The sequence below is a fragment of the Dendropsophus ebraccatus genome, chromosome 10, assembly GCF_027789765.1.
Source record: "Dendropsophus ebraccatus isolate aDenEbr1 chromosome 10, aDenEbr1.pat, whole genome shotgun sequence".
NCBI lineage: Eukaryota > Metazoa > Chordata > Amphibia > Anura > Hylidae > Dendropsophus > Dendropsophus ebraccatus.
Genome location: NC_091463.1, coordinates 13,975,967 through 13,992,631, shown reverse-complemented (window position 1 = coordinate 13,992,631; position 16,665 = coordinate 13,975,967). Strand labels below are relative to the sequence as shown.

At 41.6% G+C, this 16,665-nt stretch overlaps 1 protein-coding gene across 4 annotated transcripts in view; it reads right to left on the bottom strand.

Annotated features, from left to right (window-relative positions):
• CACNA1B (calcium voltage-gated channel subunit alpha1 B) overlaps positions 1–16,665 on the bottom strand; it is a 205,045-nt gene that overhangs the window by 20,280 nt on the left and 168,100 nt on the right. For 3 of the 4 annotated variants that reach the window (XM_069942880.1, XM_069942881.1, XM_069942882.1), the window contains exons 32-36: positions 8,869–8,985; positions 7,819–7,884; positions 6,918–7,009; positions 5,286–5,436; positions 3,393–3,520 (exon numbers count right to left, since the gene is read on the bottom strand). In XM_069942880.1, coding sequence (XP_069798981.1) covers positions 3,393–3,520; positions 5,286–5,436; positions 6,918–7,009; positions 7,819–7,884; positions 8,869–8,985 — 554 coding nt within the window. Of the gene's footprint in view, positions 1–413; positions 511–3,392; positions 3,521–5,285; positions 5,437–6,917; positions 7,010–7,818; positions 7,885–8,868; positions 8,986–16,665 lie in introns of all 4 variants that reach the window. The other variant, XM_069942883.1, reaches the window with a different exon arrangement.

The following is a 16,665-nucleotide window of genomic DNA, read 5'->3' as shown; positions in this document are numbered from 1 at the left end:
AGTTCCATGGAAAATATAAAAAAAAACATGCACCAAAATGCAAGAAGTCATGCGGAGAAGTCTTCTGGAGTCACAGAATGAGGTCTTTCTACTTGCAGAAAGGAGTTGGGGAGTGATGGGGTATAGACAGGGTGGTCTTCGATTTGGGGATAGATGATGTGGATACAACCCTTTATAAGAGCTGGGAAAAGGTTCTCAGATGCTTGGAGAACACGAATGGGGAAAGTTGTAGAGAAACTCTTTAGGTTGTAGCTCTCGGGGACCACTGGTTTAATAGTCGAGGATAGTGGATATTTTACATAGAAAGGAATTCACAGGGAAAGATACACAGCACGGTACGGGCACAGTACAGAGACAGGAAAAAAGGCTTGAGGCCAGTGAGATACTGGTGGAGGTCGACACATCTCTTCTACCTTATATGCCACACGTGCAGGGCATTTCTTTCCCAAGCCAAGGGGAGGGGGCATGTGTCGAAGCATCTCGTACATGTCAGTGTAACCAATGCGCCCACTGCAGCAACGGGAAGGAGGAGGCACAGGTGTAGCGGCAAGGACAGAAGGACAAAACATGGACAGAAGTGGACACAGGACAGAGATATAAGGAAAGTGGGTGAGACACAAGAAGTCCACAATAGTAGGCATGAGAAATGAAAATAGAGAGGGGGAATTAAAAAAAACAAAACAATAAAAATGAGATATAAGATAAGGAAAAGGAAGACCATGGGAGTTAAGAGGGGTTGGGGAAGAGAAAATATTCAGCGTTGTAAAGCCGGAATGACAGCGTTAGGTCGAAGACAAGGGCACAGGAGAGAAAAGGAGACAAAGAGGAAGATAAGAGGAATATTTAACATTCGGGGACAAAAATTTCATGAAGACAAAAAAGATTACATAACCCACAAGGGTCGAGATGAAAGATGGGAAGAAGGAAGAGTACAGACAGGCGGAGGAAAGAGATGAAGGCCGAGCAGGGGGTCAAGAATGGGAAGGAAACAGACAAAAAAAAACATATCTGATTAGCCTGAAACTGTACACTCCTGTCACCGAAGCACAGGTATGTTTTTTTGCATCATTGAGGTGAGCGAAGGTTAGTCGGGTGGGAGAGGATGTCGCTATCTTTCTGTTCAAACCCGTTCACTGATACAGATGTTCAGGAGGTGGTCTTGAGCAGAGAGAGCACAAGGTGACATTTCGATGCCCCTTGACTTTACCATAGGGGTGCCAGTTTAAACCCTTCAATGACAAGTGCAACACATTCCCCTGCAGCATTGAAGGGGATAAAAATATTCTGATCATCATGCTTGGAGAGAGGCACCAGGCAGCAACACTATTGAGAAGATGACTGCATTATTTCCTTCACAAATCTCATCGATGTAATACCCCCCTCACCCAGTTGGTTCCCATATTACGGCTGATAATCTCTCCAGTGAAGCTACCTGGCAGCCTGGTTGGCAGGGGATAAAGCATGATGAGGGGGCAGGGCTAGCCTCGCGTTCCCATGCAGGCGCAGCCCCTCAGAATTTTATCAGACTGCTTTGAACCCCGATTGGTATGGATGCAAACTGGCTTTTGGCTGCAAACCTTGTAAGCCACCCGCGATGGGCAGCGTTTTCCCAGCCCCAGTGGAGGGGCAATAACACGCAATAAATTGTACATATCCTTATAGTGAATACGGCAACTAGAAAAAGAACAATACAGTATATCATGGACTGACAAAAAAAAAAAAATAAGAAAAAAAAGAAAAGAAAGAAAAACCTTTTCTAAGGAAAGAAAATATTACAGTACAAAGCACAAATGCAGAATTCACAGGGTAACATATATAAAATAGGACATGACTATGGGGGGACCATAGCAAAATGAAAATGAACCCTCTTCTTCTAAAGCTAGTTTCATCCTCAGTTCTTGTATCAGGTCACTGTCAAAAATACAACCACATAGAGAAAATATAAAACTTAGATTTTATTATAGTCCAGAAAAAAATTGAGAAATACTTACACAGGCAGTACATCTGTTGGAGTATGGCTCTAATTTTTACTGGATTATAGTAAAAGTTAAACTTATATATATATATATATGGTTGTATTTTCGATGGTGACCTGATCTTTAATTTTTGTTACCACTGGGTTCTGGCCATACTTGGGGTGGCGGACACCTATACATAATTTGTTCCACTTTGCCCTCTTTTTCCCGTAGCAAGAGGTGGTTTAAGATTGGCGGCTTGGAACTAGCTATGGTCTTCATGAGCCTTATAGAAACTGCATGTCCTATGCCACTGTATACATTAGAAACAATTCAGCTGTAACACCGATTTCAGGTGACCAGACGACCATTGAATGTATCTAGGGGCCTCCTATCCCTCCCCTGACAGATGACATTGCTGGAGAGGATAGGTCATGTTGAATTCCAGCATAAGCCACCCATCGTCTTTCCAATCAGAACACATGAACAGTTTCCTGAGCCAGAGGTTCATGGAAGTATCAGGAGAGATAGCTGTCCGGTGAACAAACAATGGGCTGACAGCTAGAGCATGTGTATGGACCATATGGCAGGCTACCAATTACAGATGAGCACAACTCTAGCATGCTCAGGTCCAATCATTCAGCATTTAAAAACCGGTGGCTGAAAAAGTTTGATGCAGCCTTAAAGTGACAGTGTCCCCCCCTTTTTGCATTCTAACTTCAGTGGCCTTCAGTGGCCATTGGTGTGGGCTGACCTAGTGGGGATGAGACCTAGACCTTTAGACTGGCCCTTCCAATGATGTCACCGAGGGGGCGATGTGGGCGTGACACTTTGCTCGTAAAGCTACACCCATGTAGCACTATCTGCAGATGATAAAAGATCACTTTTTACTGGAACAAGCACCGTGAGGTATGATATAAAATATGGAATGAAAACTAGAAAATTTACCCTTTTCACCTGAGTAGAGAAGTCAGAATGCAAAAAGGGGGGGACACTGTCCCTTTAAAGCAGCCTATGGCTGTATCCATGTTTTCCCGGACTCGTTAGGGCTGCATCCAACTTTGTCAGTCACCAGTATTCCAATGGCGAATGATCCGACTTGAGCATGTTAGAGCTGCGCTCATCTCTACAACCAATATAAGATAATATACTGTAGTTGCTGCCATTTTACTCATCTCCTATAAACCTCACCAGTTTTTATTACTTTATCCTAGGAATTGAATAAAACATTATAAATAATTTCCATATCCCTTACCGTAACTCAACATGACCATTACCACCATTAGTAATACTATTAGAAGTGATTGCTCTTATACCCAATAACAGACCACACGTAGTATTGTAAAACAAGAACGTTGCCTATACAGCCCTATGATATTTATCAATGAATAGACAAAGGCTTATTCTATGCAATGATCAACCCAAACATTCACGTACCAAGCAGCGGGGTCATACTCGGCCCAGACACGAATAAACTCATCTAGATGATGGGGACCCAATATGGACGAGTCCCGTGTTAGGTATTCAAAATTGTCCATAATGACGGCCACAAAGAGATTGAGCATCTACTCAGGAACAGAGAAGACAGGAGAAGGCATTATTGTTTCAGATAGAAAACATTTACAACATCACAAATGTTGTTTCCTCCATTACATTCACTTATATTCACTATATAAAAGCTGCCTGATAGAGTGATGTGTGATCCCATATAGAGTGATGTGTGATCCCTTATAGAGTGATGTGTGATCCCTTATAGAGTGATGTGTGATCCCTTATAGAGTGATGTGTGATCACTTATAGACTGATGTGTGATCCCTTATAGAGTGATGTGTGATCCCTTATAGAGTGATGTGTGATCCCTGATAGTGATGTGTGATCCCTTATAGAGTGATATGTGATCCCTTATAGAGTGATGTGTGATCCCTTATAGAGTGATGTGTGATCCTTTATAGAGTGATGTGTGATCCCATATAGAGTGATGTGTGATCCCTTATAGAGTGATGTGTGATCCCTGATAGAGTGATGTGTGATCCCATATAGAGTGATGTGTGATCCCATATAGAGTGATGTGTGATCCCTTATAGAGTGATATGTGATCCCTCATAGAGTGATGTGTAATCCCTTATAGAGTGATGTGTGATCCCTTATAGAGTGATGTGTGATCCCTTATAGAGTGATGTGTGATCCCTTATAGAGTGATGTGTGATCCCTTATAGAGTGATGTGGGATCCCTGATAGTGATGTGTGATCCCTTATAGAGTGATGTGTGATCCATTATAGAGTGATGTGTGATCCCTGATAGTGATGTGTGATCCCTTATAGAGTGATGTGTGATCCATTATAGAGTGATATGTGATCCCTTATAGAGTGATGTGTGATCCCTTATACAGTGATATGTGATCCCTTATACAGTGATGTGTGATCCCTTGTAGAGTGATGTGTGATCCCTTATAGAGTGATGTGTGATCCCTTATAGAGTGATGTGTGATCCTTTATAGAGTGATGTGTGATCACTTATAGAGTGATGTGGGATCCCTGATAGTGATGTGTGATCCCTTATAGAGTGATGTGTGATCCCTTATAGAGTGATATGTGATCCCTTATAGAGTGATGTGTGATCTATTATAGAGTGATGTGTGATCCCTTATAGAGTGATGTGTGATCCCTGATAGTGATGTGTGATCCCTTATAGAGTGATGTGTGATCCATTATAGAGTGATGTGTGATCCCTTATAGAGTGATGTGTGATCCCTTATAGAGTGATGTGTGATCCCTGATAGTGATGTGTGATCCCTTGTAGAGTGATGTGTGATCCCTTATAGAGTGATGTGTGATCCCTGACAATGTGTGACAATGTCACAAGATGGCGGACGGGGGTCAACACGAATGCGGTAAGTATAATGCACCAACACTTCCGGGTCTAGCATGGGTGGGGGGAAACATGGGGAAGGGGGCCATTCACATACCTAACACACATTACAAAGTTGTATAATTTTGTAATGTGTGTTATTTTGTGAATATATGTTTCGCGCCGCACCACCCCTTTAAGCCACATGCAGCATTCAACTGGCATTGTGAACAGAGGCATAGATGTGCTGCCAATTTTTCATTTTTTCCATGATATAGAGATATAGACAGATGCCCTATATGCAATATTTACAACTTGCCAGTCAGTAAGCTTCCATTGACATAGATAATACAATAAGGCCTGGGCCCACAGTAGGACCTTCTGGTAAACCGGTGGGCCAGTGCTTTCTATAACAAATGCTTTATTTGGTGCCTTTTGCTATGCTGTCTTGGGAGACTATGGTAGCTCTTAGGGGGACTCACCAGGAAAGAGCACAGGAAGATGAAGGAGACAAAATAGAAGTAGGCAAAGTCGCTCCCACATTCATCCTTGCTGTTGCCTGAGCGTGGGTCACATGGTCTGTTGCTGAGACAAGAGAGCATAATATCATGCCAGCCTTCTCCAGTGGCGCTCCTATAAGAAGGAATAAAACACAGCGTTACATCAGCACTGCGGCTCTTACCATGTAATGCCCCCATGTGCTATTACAGTGCTCCTGGGTGGGACTTCCATTACTCTACAGACCAATGAACCCAAGTCAGTAAAGAAGAAGGGAGATTGTTGAATGCGTCTCTTGTGAACTATTTACAGATATAAAGACTTATACAACTTTCATGCACCAATAGAGCTACGCTATAAGACCTGTTTCTCTTTTTGTTCAATGGGAGAGCTCTTGACCCATATGCTGAGTGATTCCATAGGCCCCAATGCACCCCATATACAGTAGGGCAAAAAGATAAACTTTAGAACAGACCCTTATTTTGGCTATGGAGAATACAAATCCTGACTATAAATGCACATTTTGGGTGCATTTACATGCATTTCAGGAGTAATACCAGGGAAGGGTATATAATGTCCCAACACAAACTTTGTAGAAAAACAGGTTAGTGGGAGAAGCAGATGGGAAGTTGGGAAGGGTGCTTTCTCTATGAAGTTTTACCCCAATTTTGTAGAATCCCCCAATAGGTGGTTCCTCCATTATATAGAATCCCCCAGTAGGTAGTTCCACCATTATGTATTGTCCCCCAGTAGGTAGTTTCCTCATTATGTAGTATCCCCAAGTAGGTGGTTCCTCCTTTATATAGAATCCCTCAGTAGGTGGTTCACCCATTACCTAGAATCCCCAGTAGGTAGTCCCCCCATTATGTAGAATACACAGTAGATAATTCCCCCTTATGTAATATGCCCCAGTATGTAGTTTCCCCACTATGTAGTATCCCCCTGTAGATAGTTCCCCTATTATGTAGAATCCCTAAGTAGGTAGTTCCCCCATTGTGTAGTATCCCACAGTAGATAGTTCCCCCATTATGTAGTATCCCCCAGTAGATAGTCAACCCATTGTGTAGTATCCCCCAGTAGATAGTTCCCCCATTATGTAGTATCCCTCAGTAGATAGTCAACCCATTGTGTAGTATCCCCCAGTAGATAGTTCCCCCATTATGTAGTATCCCCCAGTAGATAGTTCCCCCATTATGTAGTATCCCCCAGTAGATAGTTCCTCCATTATGCAGTATCCCTCAGTAGATAGTTCCCCCATTATGTAGAATCCCCCAGTAGGCAGTTTGCCCTTTGTAAATGATTTGCCCTTGTAAGTAGGTAGCTTCCCCCAGTAGGTAGTTTGCATGTAGTAGGTAGTTTGCCTCTATAAGTAGTTCACTACCACCTGAAAGTCGGACCTCATTGTTGGTAGTTTGCCTCTGTAGATAGAACCCCTTTGTAGATACGTTGTTAAATGACTGACATATAATACTGTATCCCTATACAGTAGTATAATCATTAGTTTCCCTTTGAGGTATACACATTGGAGTATTCCTATCATATACTGCCAATTCATAGAAGCAGAGAAGTGTGAGTAGAGCCCAGCCATAAGACAATGCAGATACAAAACCTTTTACCTAAACAAGAGCATTAAGGCTTGAAAAAAGGTGCGGAAGTTATTGTGTCTGTTGATGGCGCTGTCATCGACCAATGCGATGTTCCCAAAGACCTAAAACCATGAAAATAACAACAATTATGGTATCTGTGCAATATACATACGGTATTTACCCCCTAGAACTCATGCATTTTTTTAAATAGATCAGCAATATTTCACAGCAGAATCAACTACCCAATAACAACCCCACCAGGACACCTGCCACAGGGTGGAGGTATCCCTCTAATAAGGGGCCTGGAACAGAGGAGCAATCTATGGCTTCTAGGCACTAGTGCAAAGTCTGTAACAGGGCCCCATGTCACCTTGGTCTATTTATAATACTAGTGTATCCCTATGGGAAAACCCACTTGGGCACCAGGGGCCTACTGCAACAGCTGCATCTGCAGCTCCTGGTCTGGAAGTGTACTCTCGGAGACAAGGTTGGCTGATTGTCTCAAATGGTTCCAGTATAAACTCATAGCTCACAATCTTGGTGTACAGTAAATTCGTGTTTTGTTGTACATTATAGAAGAGATAACTTGGGCCAAAGAGGCCACAGAAGCCCCTTTTGCACAGGAGGCCGAAAATCGCTCTATGTTAGTGCCAGCGATTAGCCGAGGAATGGAAAAAACGTCCGCTTGTCGGGTGATTGCATCTTTTGTGCGGCTTCAAAATTTATCGCTATTCACCACACATCTCTTCTTGTAAACAGGAGAAGTGTGGCCGATAGCAATATATTTAAATAGCCGCGCGAATGGTACAGTGAGCGATCGTTTATCCAGACCGGCCATGCAATTATGACACTGCAAATGGGTGCTGAGCGCGCTGATCAGCCTCGGCCCAATATCGGACCATGTAAAAGGACTCTTACAGTGATCACTTACCTGCATGCCAATGATGGCGTAGATGAAGAAGAGCATAGCAATAAGGAGGCAGACATATGGCAGGGCCTATAAAGAGACAGAGTGTTGCATATAGTTACATCAAACGTTTACTTCATATACTCTATAAGTGCAAATTTCCAATAATCTGACTGTATGTGGATTAAGCTTTACCACCTGTAATGATTTAGCTTATATGATGCAATACTGGAGAGTAAGACTGAATATACAGGGGTGCATTGCAATTTGGGAACTAGAGGAAAAGATAGGAGTAGATGGGAATCAGATAATGTTGGCGGCCGTATAGGCTTCCTTCATCCATTTTGACAAGGTCCATCAGTGGTCCCTGCAGTAAGTGTCAGGAGGGGCTGCCCGAACAATTCTTAGATCATCCATGTAGCCCATAGGAGATAGTGGGGGTCAGCTGCCACCACTTTTATTACATGGAGCGACGGCCAGCAGACCATCGATATTGTTGTAGTTTTGATAGGTCATGTTTCAAGACAACGATTGGCCGACATTGTGCAATTTGACTTATCGTTACTTTTTAACATGACCTATTACATCAAACGATCATCGGCTGAAATGATTGGTAATTGGCCAAGTACGACCGATAATCGTTTGGTGTAATATGGTCCTTAGGGCCCTATCACATCAAATGATTATTGACCGTACTTGGCCGTATCTTCTATGGGCCAGCAAGATGATCTAGGGATCGTTGGGCGGCCCCTTTTACTGCTCCCTGTGGCCCCCTTGCTCCTCCCCCGCTTGATGTCTGAGCGTGTAATAGCAAAGACAGCGAGCAGGGAGTGAGGGACAAGCTAGCGCTGACCTGACAAGTCAGTGCTCACCTACTTCTTAATATTGGGCCGTGTAATATGACCCTTATGACTATGTATATCTAATCAAGACTGTAAATTAAGACCAGGTAATGGTCACAAGTAGACAGCAAGTAATCTGATCCTTCAGCTCAATACCAGTGGTGGACATGTATTTTGTGATCAGTTTTCTTTATGTAATATTTTCATAGTAACCATTGCTGGTTAAGCAAACCTTAAATGACTGCACAAAGGTCCAGAGCAGGATACGGATGGTGTAACCTTGACGTAATAGTTTAATCAACCGAGCTGCTCGAAAGAGTCGCAGGAAACTCAGATTGATGAAATTTTCCTGGAACAGATAAAAGATTTAGTAAATAACACAGTTATGTTGGAATTCGGTATTGACGCCGTTTTTCTTGTGTTTTCCAACGTGCTCCACCCAGCAAAATAAGCCAAGCCCACTTCACTTCATTCCATTATCAAGCACAGAACTTGCAGCTTGCTGACACTTCAAAGACCAGGAGGGAAAATTTAGATACAATCACATGCAATCTGTCATCCTGCCATCGTAATAGTTGGTCACCTCAAACATCCACATGTATCTCAGCTACGATAAAATGCTTCCAAAATGGGTTATTGTGGCTTGTTATTTAATGAGAAAGTTGATATTAGTGGACCTGGACTAGGGATAAGAATAGAAGAGAGCTGGAGCAAAGTGGGTCTTCCTCCTGGTGGCAAAGGAGTCCCGCTAGTTTTGAAGGACCTTGGATGATATGTTGCATGTATCAATTCACACTCGCCATTAGGAAGGAGAATTAAGCTTCAATGAGCTAAGCCATATAGCAGTTTTAGGGTATGCACACCTGAAGATTAGGATTGGCAAAGTCAATAGGTACTTGAGTGTTTGTAGCAAATCCCATCAGACTGAAACTAAATCATAGATGTGCTCTAACTGGAATAGGTAAGGTCAATCTTTAGTTTAAGGTCTAATACAGTGATGGAGAGCCTTTGGCACTCTAGGGCTATGTTCTCATGACAGGATTTTGTGGCCGTCATTGCTGACAGCTTTCAAAAAAATGCTAATGATCACTATAGATGGTTACCATCGGCAAATAACGGATGTCTTTTTGGTGCCCATCGACACTGATGGCTGCAAATTCCTGTCGCGTGAATATAGCCTAGCGGTTGTTAAACTACAATTCCCATCATAACTGGGAAGCCAAAGCCCTATCTTTTTTCTTTCTTTTATAGTCATTTGCTGCAGGTCTCTTCCATCGGTTCACAGGTCCATATTAATCCAAAAAGCAATCTTGTTTTTCTGCCAAACTTTTTGGTTATTCAGAAAAGCAAGAGGTCCAAAGATATAGCTATGGGAGAAGGGCATGTTCACCCTATAAGCCACTAGTTGGCAAGTCTTGTCTGTTATCATTCCATGCTTTTCTCCACCTCCCCCCACCACCCCACCAATGCTCAATGCGCCTTTCAGCCCCCGAGCTCAGGCATGCTTCTCATACAATTCCCCTTCCCGCGAGGTCACAGAAGCTGAGTATTAAAAGCAGAAGCAGAGCGGACCCGCGGGCTACAATCTGACAGAAAAAACAAAAAAGGGAAAGTGATTGGGATGGATGCATAGATAGGATAGAATTGAGGACAATGGAAAGTAAATAAAAGGTGAAAACAAATGAATATGCAGCAGAGTGAGGAGGAAGTCTGTTGCGTCGAGAATGGGTCTGATGGGTAAAACTTCTACATCTACTGGACACAATTATTGCAATTAGAAATCACATATTTAAGATGACGTTATATGTCTAGTCAATAGCGGCCATTCCTCTACATAGAAACCCAGTGTCTATGGAACTCAACTAGATGGTCCTCAGGACCAAATGGGTCTGATGGTCACAAAAACAATTCTTAATATTATATATATCACTTGTCTCTAGCTGCTGCAGCCCAACTACGCCTATCCTACTATACTATAGCCACAGTATACTATACAGCTTCTATTAATGGATTTTTCAAGCCAAACACAATGGTTTTCCATTCTCTCTTTATGGAAGTTTTGCAGGCCTTATGGGTAGGCCTCTGTATTCATGCATACCTGTCCATTCAACTTCATTAGCCATTGTCCAAATGCTCATTTGGCTGACAGCTATCTCTTCCTATACATATACATCCTCAGTTCCGATGAATGTGAATAGGCATGTTGAAATCCAACATACATTTCCTTCTGTTGGGGAAGAGTTTGGACCCCCGTATACATTATATAATTGGTTGGTCCCAAGTGACTTTGCTCTTATGAAGGGATAAAGATGTGGCCTGGCCAAAATCAGGAAAAGATTCTTGATTCTACATGTCTTGCAGCATCTTGACTAGGAGTAGACCTAAAACTAGCCGTCAAGACATTGTGCCTATGATGCAAAGGAGGATAGACGGTTTTCAAGAACATTATGCTAAAGAGTTTTCCAGTTGGGCCACCAAACTGCTCACCTTCAAGGCCATTTTGTTTTTTTTAGGGGTAACTATCATAAGTAGAGCCTACCATTATTATGACATATTGCTGCAGCTTATAGTATCAGATATAACAGTTCTAAGCAAGCATCATGTCAATGACTACACTTCCACTCCAGGCCAACCGGTCCTTTTCTTTTCTGCTTCAATGTCATTTCAATGTCACTTATCTCGTCTTGTCAGCTTAAAGATGAAGATTTTGTTGACTTATATACAGATCAACAGACCATGCTTCCTGTGTTCCCTCAATGCTGTTTCACATGATCCATCCCACTTACAAGTTACATTCGCTTGAACTGCATCATGCAATGGCAGAGGTCACATGCAGAGGAACAGAGGTCACTGGTATTACGACATGGTAGGATAAAAAAAATGTGGATGTGAAGCCGGTTCCTCCCTCTTATCTAGTCCATCCCCATTTATCTCCCATATATGAGCCCATTGTAAGTGGACTATAGTCTTTATACAGTGACCGCTGTCCCTCTTCCTCTTTGGGGGATACATTCAGGGTTTTTTAGGGTATACAGAGAAGTCAAGTGCTGAGCAGATCAAGGCGGAAAATAATATAACCACCATTTTGTGTCTTTCTAGCAGCAAAAGTGTTGTACCATATGAGAGTTCTCACTAGTTGAGTTGATACCTTTACTATGGCTAACTAAAAATGGTGAAGGCAAAGTGTGAGGTTTCGAGACTACAAGGTCCCATCATTAGTCATGTCTCACATTTTTATTACTTATGATATATCCTCCAATCATGGACTAATAGGGTATTTGTGGACTAGAGTTGAGAAACACTGATCAATAGCATGCTAAAGCTAGGTTTACTCTGCAACTTAGACTTCTGGGAAGATTTACGCATGATGCATTGCAAATAATGGGATACATGTTCTCAGAAGGGAAACCCCTGGGGAGGCTCTGGTGATGTACCTCTCCATATATGGACAGTTACCATACATGAATAGTTTGTGTCTGGAAACTTATATGGACAGTTACCTCATTGGAGCTTCTCTAGGGAGGATGGGTAACTTGGCCTAATAAGAAGCCTTCCTCTTCTCCTCCTGTGCTCCAAGCAGAGTGGTGGTAGGACTGACAGCCTCTAGGCACACAGGTTTAATGTAAAATGTGTATTAGATGGCTGTCAGCAGTACCACCACTCTACAGGCAGTTCATGTTCCAGACCAAATATTTATTGACTATGTCAGAAACCTTCCAGATGTTCATATTGGCACCAATGAAGAGTGTAGCCAGCCGAAGGTCCAGTTCACACTTCTGTACTTTTGTCTGTGCCCATGAACCCGCCGACCTGTGCATCTGTAATTACACAGACCCATTTATAGGTGAATGTTGATCCATGCTGCAACTGTGGTTTGTACTAGGGCCTGCCAGCATTTCTGCAGCACAGATCATGGCCCTGACATGGACCCATAACACCTATGGGCATGTGAATGGGGCCATAGAAATAAGTGGGCTGTCCACAATTGCAGACCCCAAAAAATTGTGGACGTGTGAACGTACCCTAAGGCTTTCTAATCTTATTAAGGGTTCTGTTGCCCTTTCTATAGGTACAATGAGTACAATGGCTTGCTACTGCCCAAACTCTGTGGTTTATTCTTACTACAGAGATGAAAAAACACATGGTCAAATCATTAGGGTATATAAAAAACTGTGGAGTATGTGTATCCCATTGCTTTAGTGATCTGATGCAAGGAAGATCTTGTCCCATTTTTTGCTCTGGTGGGAAAGGTATTGCTATCACCAGTCTTTCACATTTTTAGGATAAGTAAGTATGAATGTAATTTTTTTTTTCTTTCAAGGGATTACATCACTGCTCTATCACCCAAAGAACTATTTTCTTTTTTTTTTTTTTTTACATTGCATTCATGTGGTTAACCAGAACAAATTTATTGCAAATTCCCAACCTCAGTGTCAACCACTGCTAAATCCTGGTCACAAAAAATTCTAAAGAACAAGAACAATTCAGCCTATGGAAAAATTCTGCTATAGACAAGTGATTTCTTGTATGACACCACCCCATGTTCTCTCAAATCCTATACATTTATAAACCTCATTGTCTTTTATACTTTTGCTGCTGAAAGATTTAAAGGTGCAAAGAAACCTAGGAATTTGTCCTGCATGTGGCAATACCATCATCGGCCTATCTTGGATTGGTGTAGCTGTCCACCCGCCCCTAAATGTAAACCAAATCTCCTACTCGAGTAGCTGAATTGCTCAACACTTTGACCACCTTCTCCGACAAATCTGTAGCTCAATGCCCCAGTCAAAAACCAAGCAAAGAAATAATAGAAAGGGCAAGTTGCAAATAAATAAATCAAAAAGGAGATTGGAAAAAATTCTAAACGGAACCAACCGTGTTCTAGGTATGATGTTGTCATGGGTGATATTGGTGGTACACAGTACACGGGTGTTGCAGGTAATACAACATACAAAGACAGAGGGTGTTTTTTTTTTTTTTTTTTAAGGGGTTGAGTTTTTTCCGCAGTGTATGTTGATTGCGTAGCATGAGTCGGCAGGCCGTGAAACAAACAAAAAAGGAAAATAAATAAAGAACACGAACACAGAGAGATGTACACACACACACACAAAAAAAGATGAATCAAATTAAACAGAGCATAAGACTAATATATTGAGATTATGTTGATTTGATTTTTTTTTTCATGATTCCATATGAAAAATATAGATTTTATTTCCAAAACCATAATTTAAAATTGGTTTCCATTGAGTATAAAGAATCTCAGGTTAGTCACTAAGCATCTGAGGATGTGAGGTCAATGGATCAAGGGCTCCACTCAACTTGGATTGATGCATATTGTTGTTGCAGGAAAACCTGCTCAGTAGAAAAAAAAAGACATACTTATGCAGCCCTGGTCCCTCGCTGCCTCATGGTCACCCAATCCTCTCTTCTTCCTGCTCCTAAAACGAATATTGAGGAGCAGGAGCTGCTGCCTCAATCAGTCACTGGCGGCAGCGGTTTCCCGTCTCTGCCAGTGATAGGCTAAGTCAGTAGGTCCTGCTTCTGAGCGCCCGTCTTAGAAGGAGGAAGGTTGGGGCACTGGATGGTCAGGGGACTGGGGCTAGGTGAGTATGTTTCTTTTTCAATTTTTTTTCTTTAATCTAGGGAAGAAATACCGCTTTAAAGAGGACTCATTGCCTCTCTTGACTTGTCTCTTTTAGTACTGTAAATACTATGATATAACAATTCTGGATCATCTTTTGTTATAACTCTGTGTTGTGCCATTCCTCTGTTATTCTAGAAATGTATATACTGTATGTCCTCACTATAGGTACCAAATGATTGGACATCTGCTCTATAGCTACCTATCGTGCACTACTAAAATATAATCCTATCTTTCTTTTTACTCTGTGGACGATGCAATGCCATCTATGTGGAACGTTCTGCAATATTAAGGCCAGAACTTTTCCATCTTCTAGAGATGATCGGCAATTCTTGAGAAAAGTTTTACAGCACTTATACCCTAGTGGCCACTGTCCAAATGGTGTTCGTAGGCGATATATGAAGTGACATAAGCAGGGTACTCGCCACGCAGCCTGCAATTTAGGTTAACAAATTCTGTAAATTCATGTCAAAATTAATAATTATAATTCACATGATTTCTCTTCTTTGTAAAATAACATAGTTGGAAGAAATGCCAGAAATGATTAGATTGTATTGTACTTTTTCATATGTCCTAATAAGCAGAAAATTGACAATGTTTTCTAGTCTCGGTGATGTCAGCGATTTTTTTTCTAAATGGGATTAACTTAGAATTCCCTTATCACAGTAGTGCCGATTCCATGTTATCCTCCATGAGCAATTAAGCTTTATTCATCTATCTAATTAGAAGGTTGCGGATTGAGAAGAATGGGAAATAAAATGAAAGGGATTCTGCATGTGTCCACATTGGAAAGTGATATCACTCCACATTGTCTTTTATGTATTTTTTTTTTCTTTTTTGACGTTTTTTATTTGGTCTAGGAGTATTCATTGGTTCAATCTGGAGTGAATACAGTTTCCCGGAATACATGACGTTTTTGATGGAGATGCAAAACACAGCCCTTAATATTTGCATTGCAGTCTACAATGCAATGTGTAAGGCAGTTAGTACTCGTGAAGGGGAACAACAGCAAATGTTAGAAAAAAGTTCCATTTGTCTCAAGCAATCCAACCTGCCTAAAAGTTTTTTTTTTCTTTTTGAAATTTAAAACCTTGGTCCAGTTCTTTATAATATTTCTTGGACCTATGTTACGGGCATCAATGAGTCACGTTCTGTTGTCACCAATCACAGAAAGAAGGGCATTTACCAAAAAAGTGTACATCGCAAGTGTGGCTCACACAAAGAAGTCTGTGGGAAAAATGCCTCGTAAATAACAGTCCTTATATTCAGTCAGTTTTATAATATGGCTTGTTTCCATACGTTCTGCATCCACATGGGCACAGATGACACAAAGACACCAGGATTGTATGGCTTGTATTCCTCTGTGTCACCCATGTCCATGTCTTCTTAAAACAAAGGTAACATTCACATGTTTGGAGATCTGACATAGATTCAAAAGTGTACCAGGCATTGACATACCTGGTACACTTCCCCCTATTGAGTCTGTGGAGTCCCAGAAGAGACATCGTTTGCAATCCTGCATGTGACATTCCCAGTCAGGGTGGGTCAAGATCACCAGACATATGTAAACAAACCTTAAAGGGAATCCGTCACTAGTTTTATGCTGCCTTAACTCAAGGCAGCATAAACTAGTGACAGAAATGCTGAACATACAATATATTACTGACCTCATTCTGTTCATCGGTTCTCTTGATATGCAGTAGAATCAGCTGATTGACAGCTGTCTAGCTATACACAGTATAGATAAACAACTGCCAACTCACCAGAGTGTGCTGGTGCTCATGAATAGCCAGGACTACTGAGCACATGCACATAATGAATATGGCTATTTATTGTCCATGTTATTAAGGAGGATATCGCTGGATGAGCTGCACAGAACAATATAAGTGATACATCATTCGGTTCTGTCTCACTAGTTTATGCTACCCTCTCAGAGGACATACACCCACTGACAGAGTCTCTTTAAAACTGGCAGCAGAAGGTGGAATAATCTTGTTTTATCCTTAGTTTATGAATCAAGAGAACCAGATAATGTTATTTTACCATCATTGAATATGAATGAGTTGTAATTCCTCCTTACAGTGGCTATATAATAAAATTAGGGGTAATTTAACAAGATCGTGCGAGTGGGGGACTAACTCAAAGAAACCCCTCATGTGGCCATATACATTGACTAGCTTCAACCAACAGTTATGCCGAGTTCAGTTCAGGAACTCATGAGCATTTATATTTCTAGAGCTAAACCAATGTTAACCGAGACATACGGGTACCTATTACCTATAGTAGCCATTGTTGATAGGTAGTTATATTGAGCCCAACAGGGGACACTGGAGAGCAACCCCACTGCAATAAAGAACTGTCGAATATCTACTTTTTAGCACTTTGTAA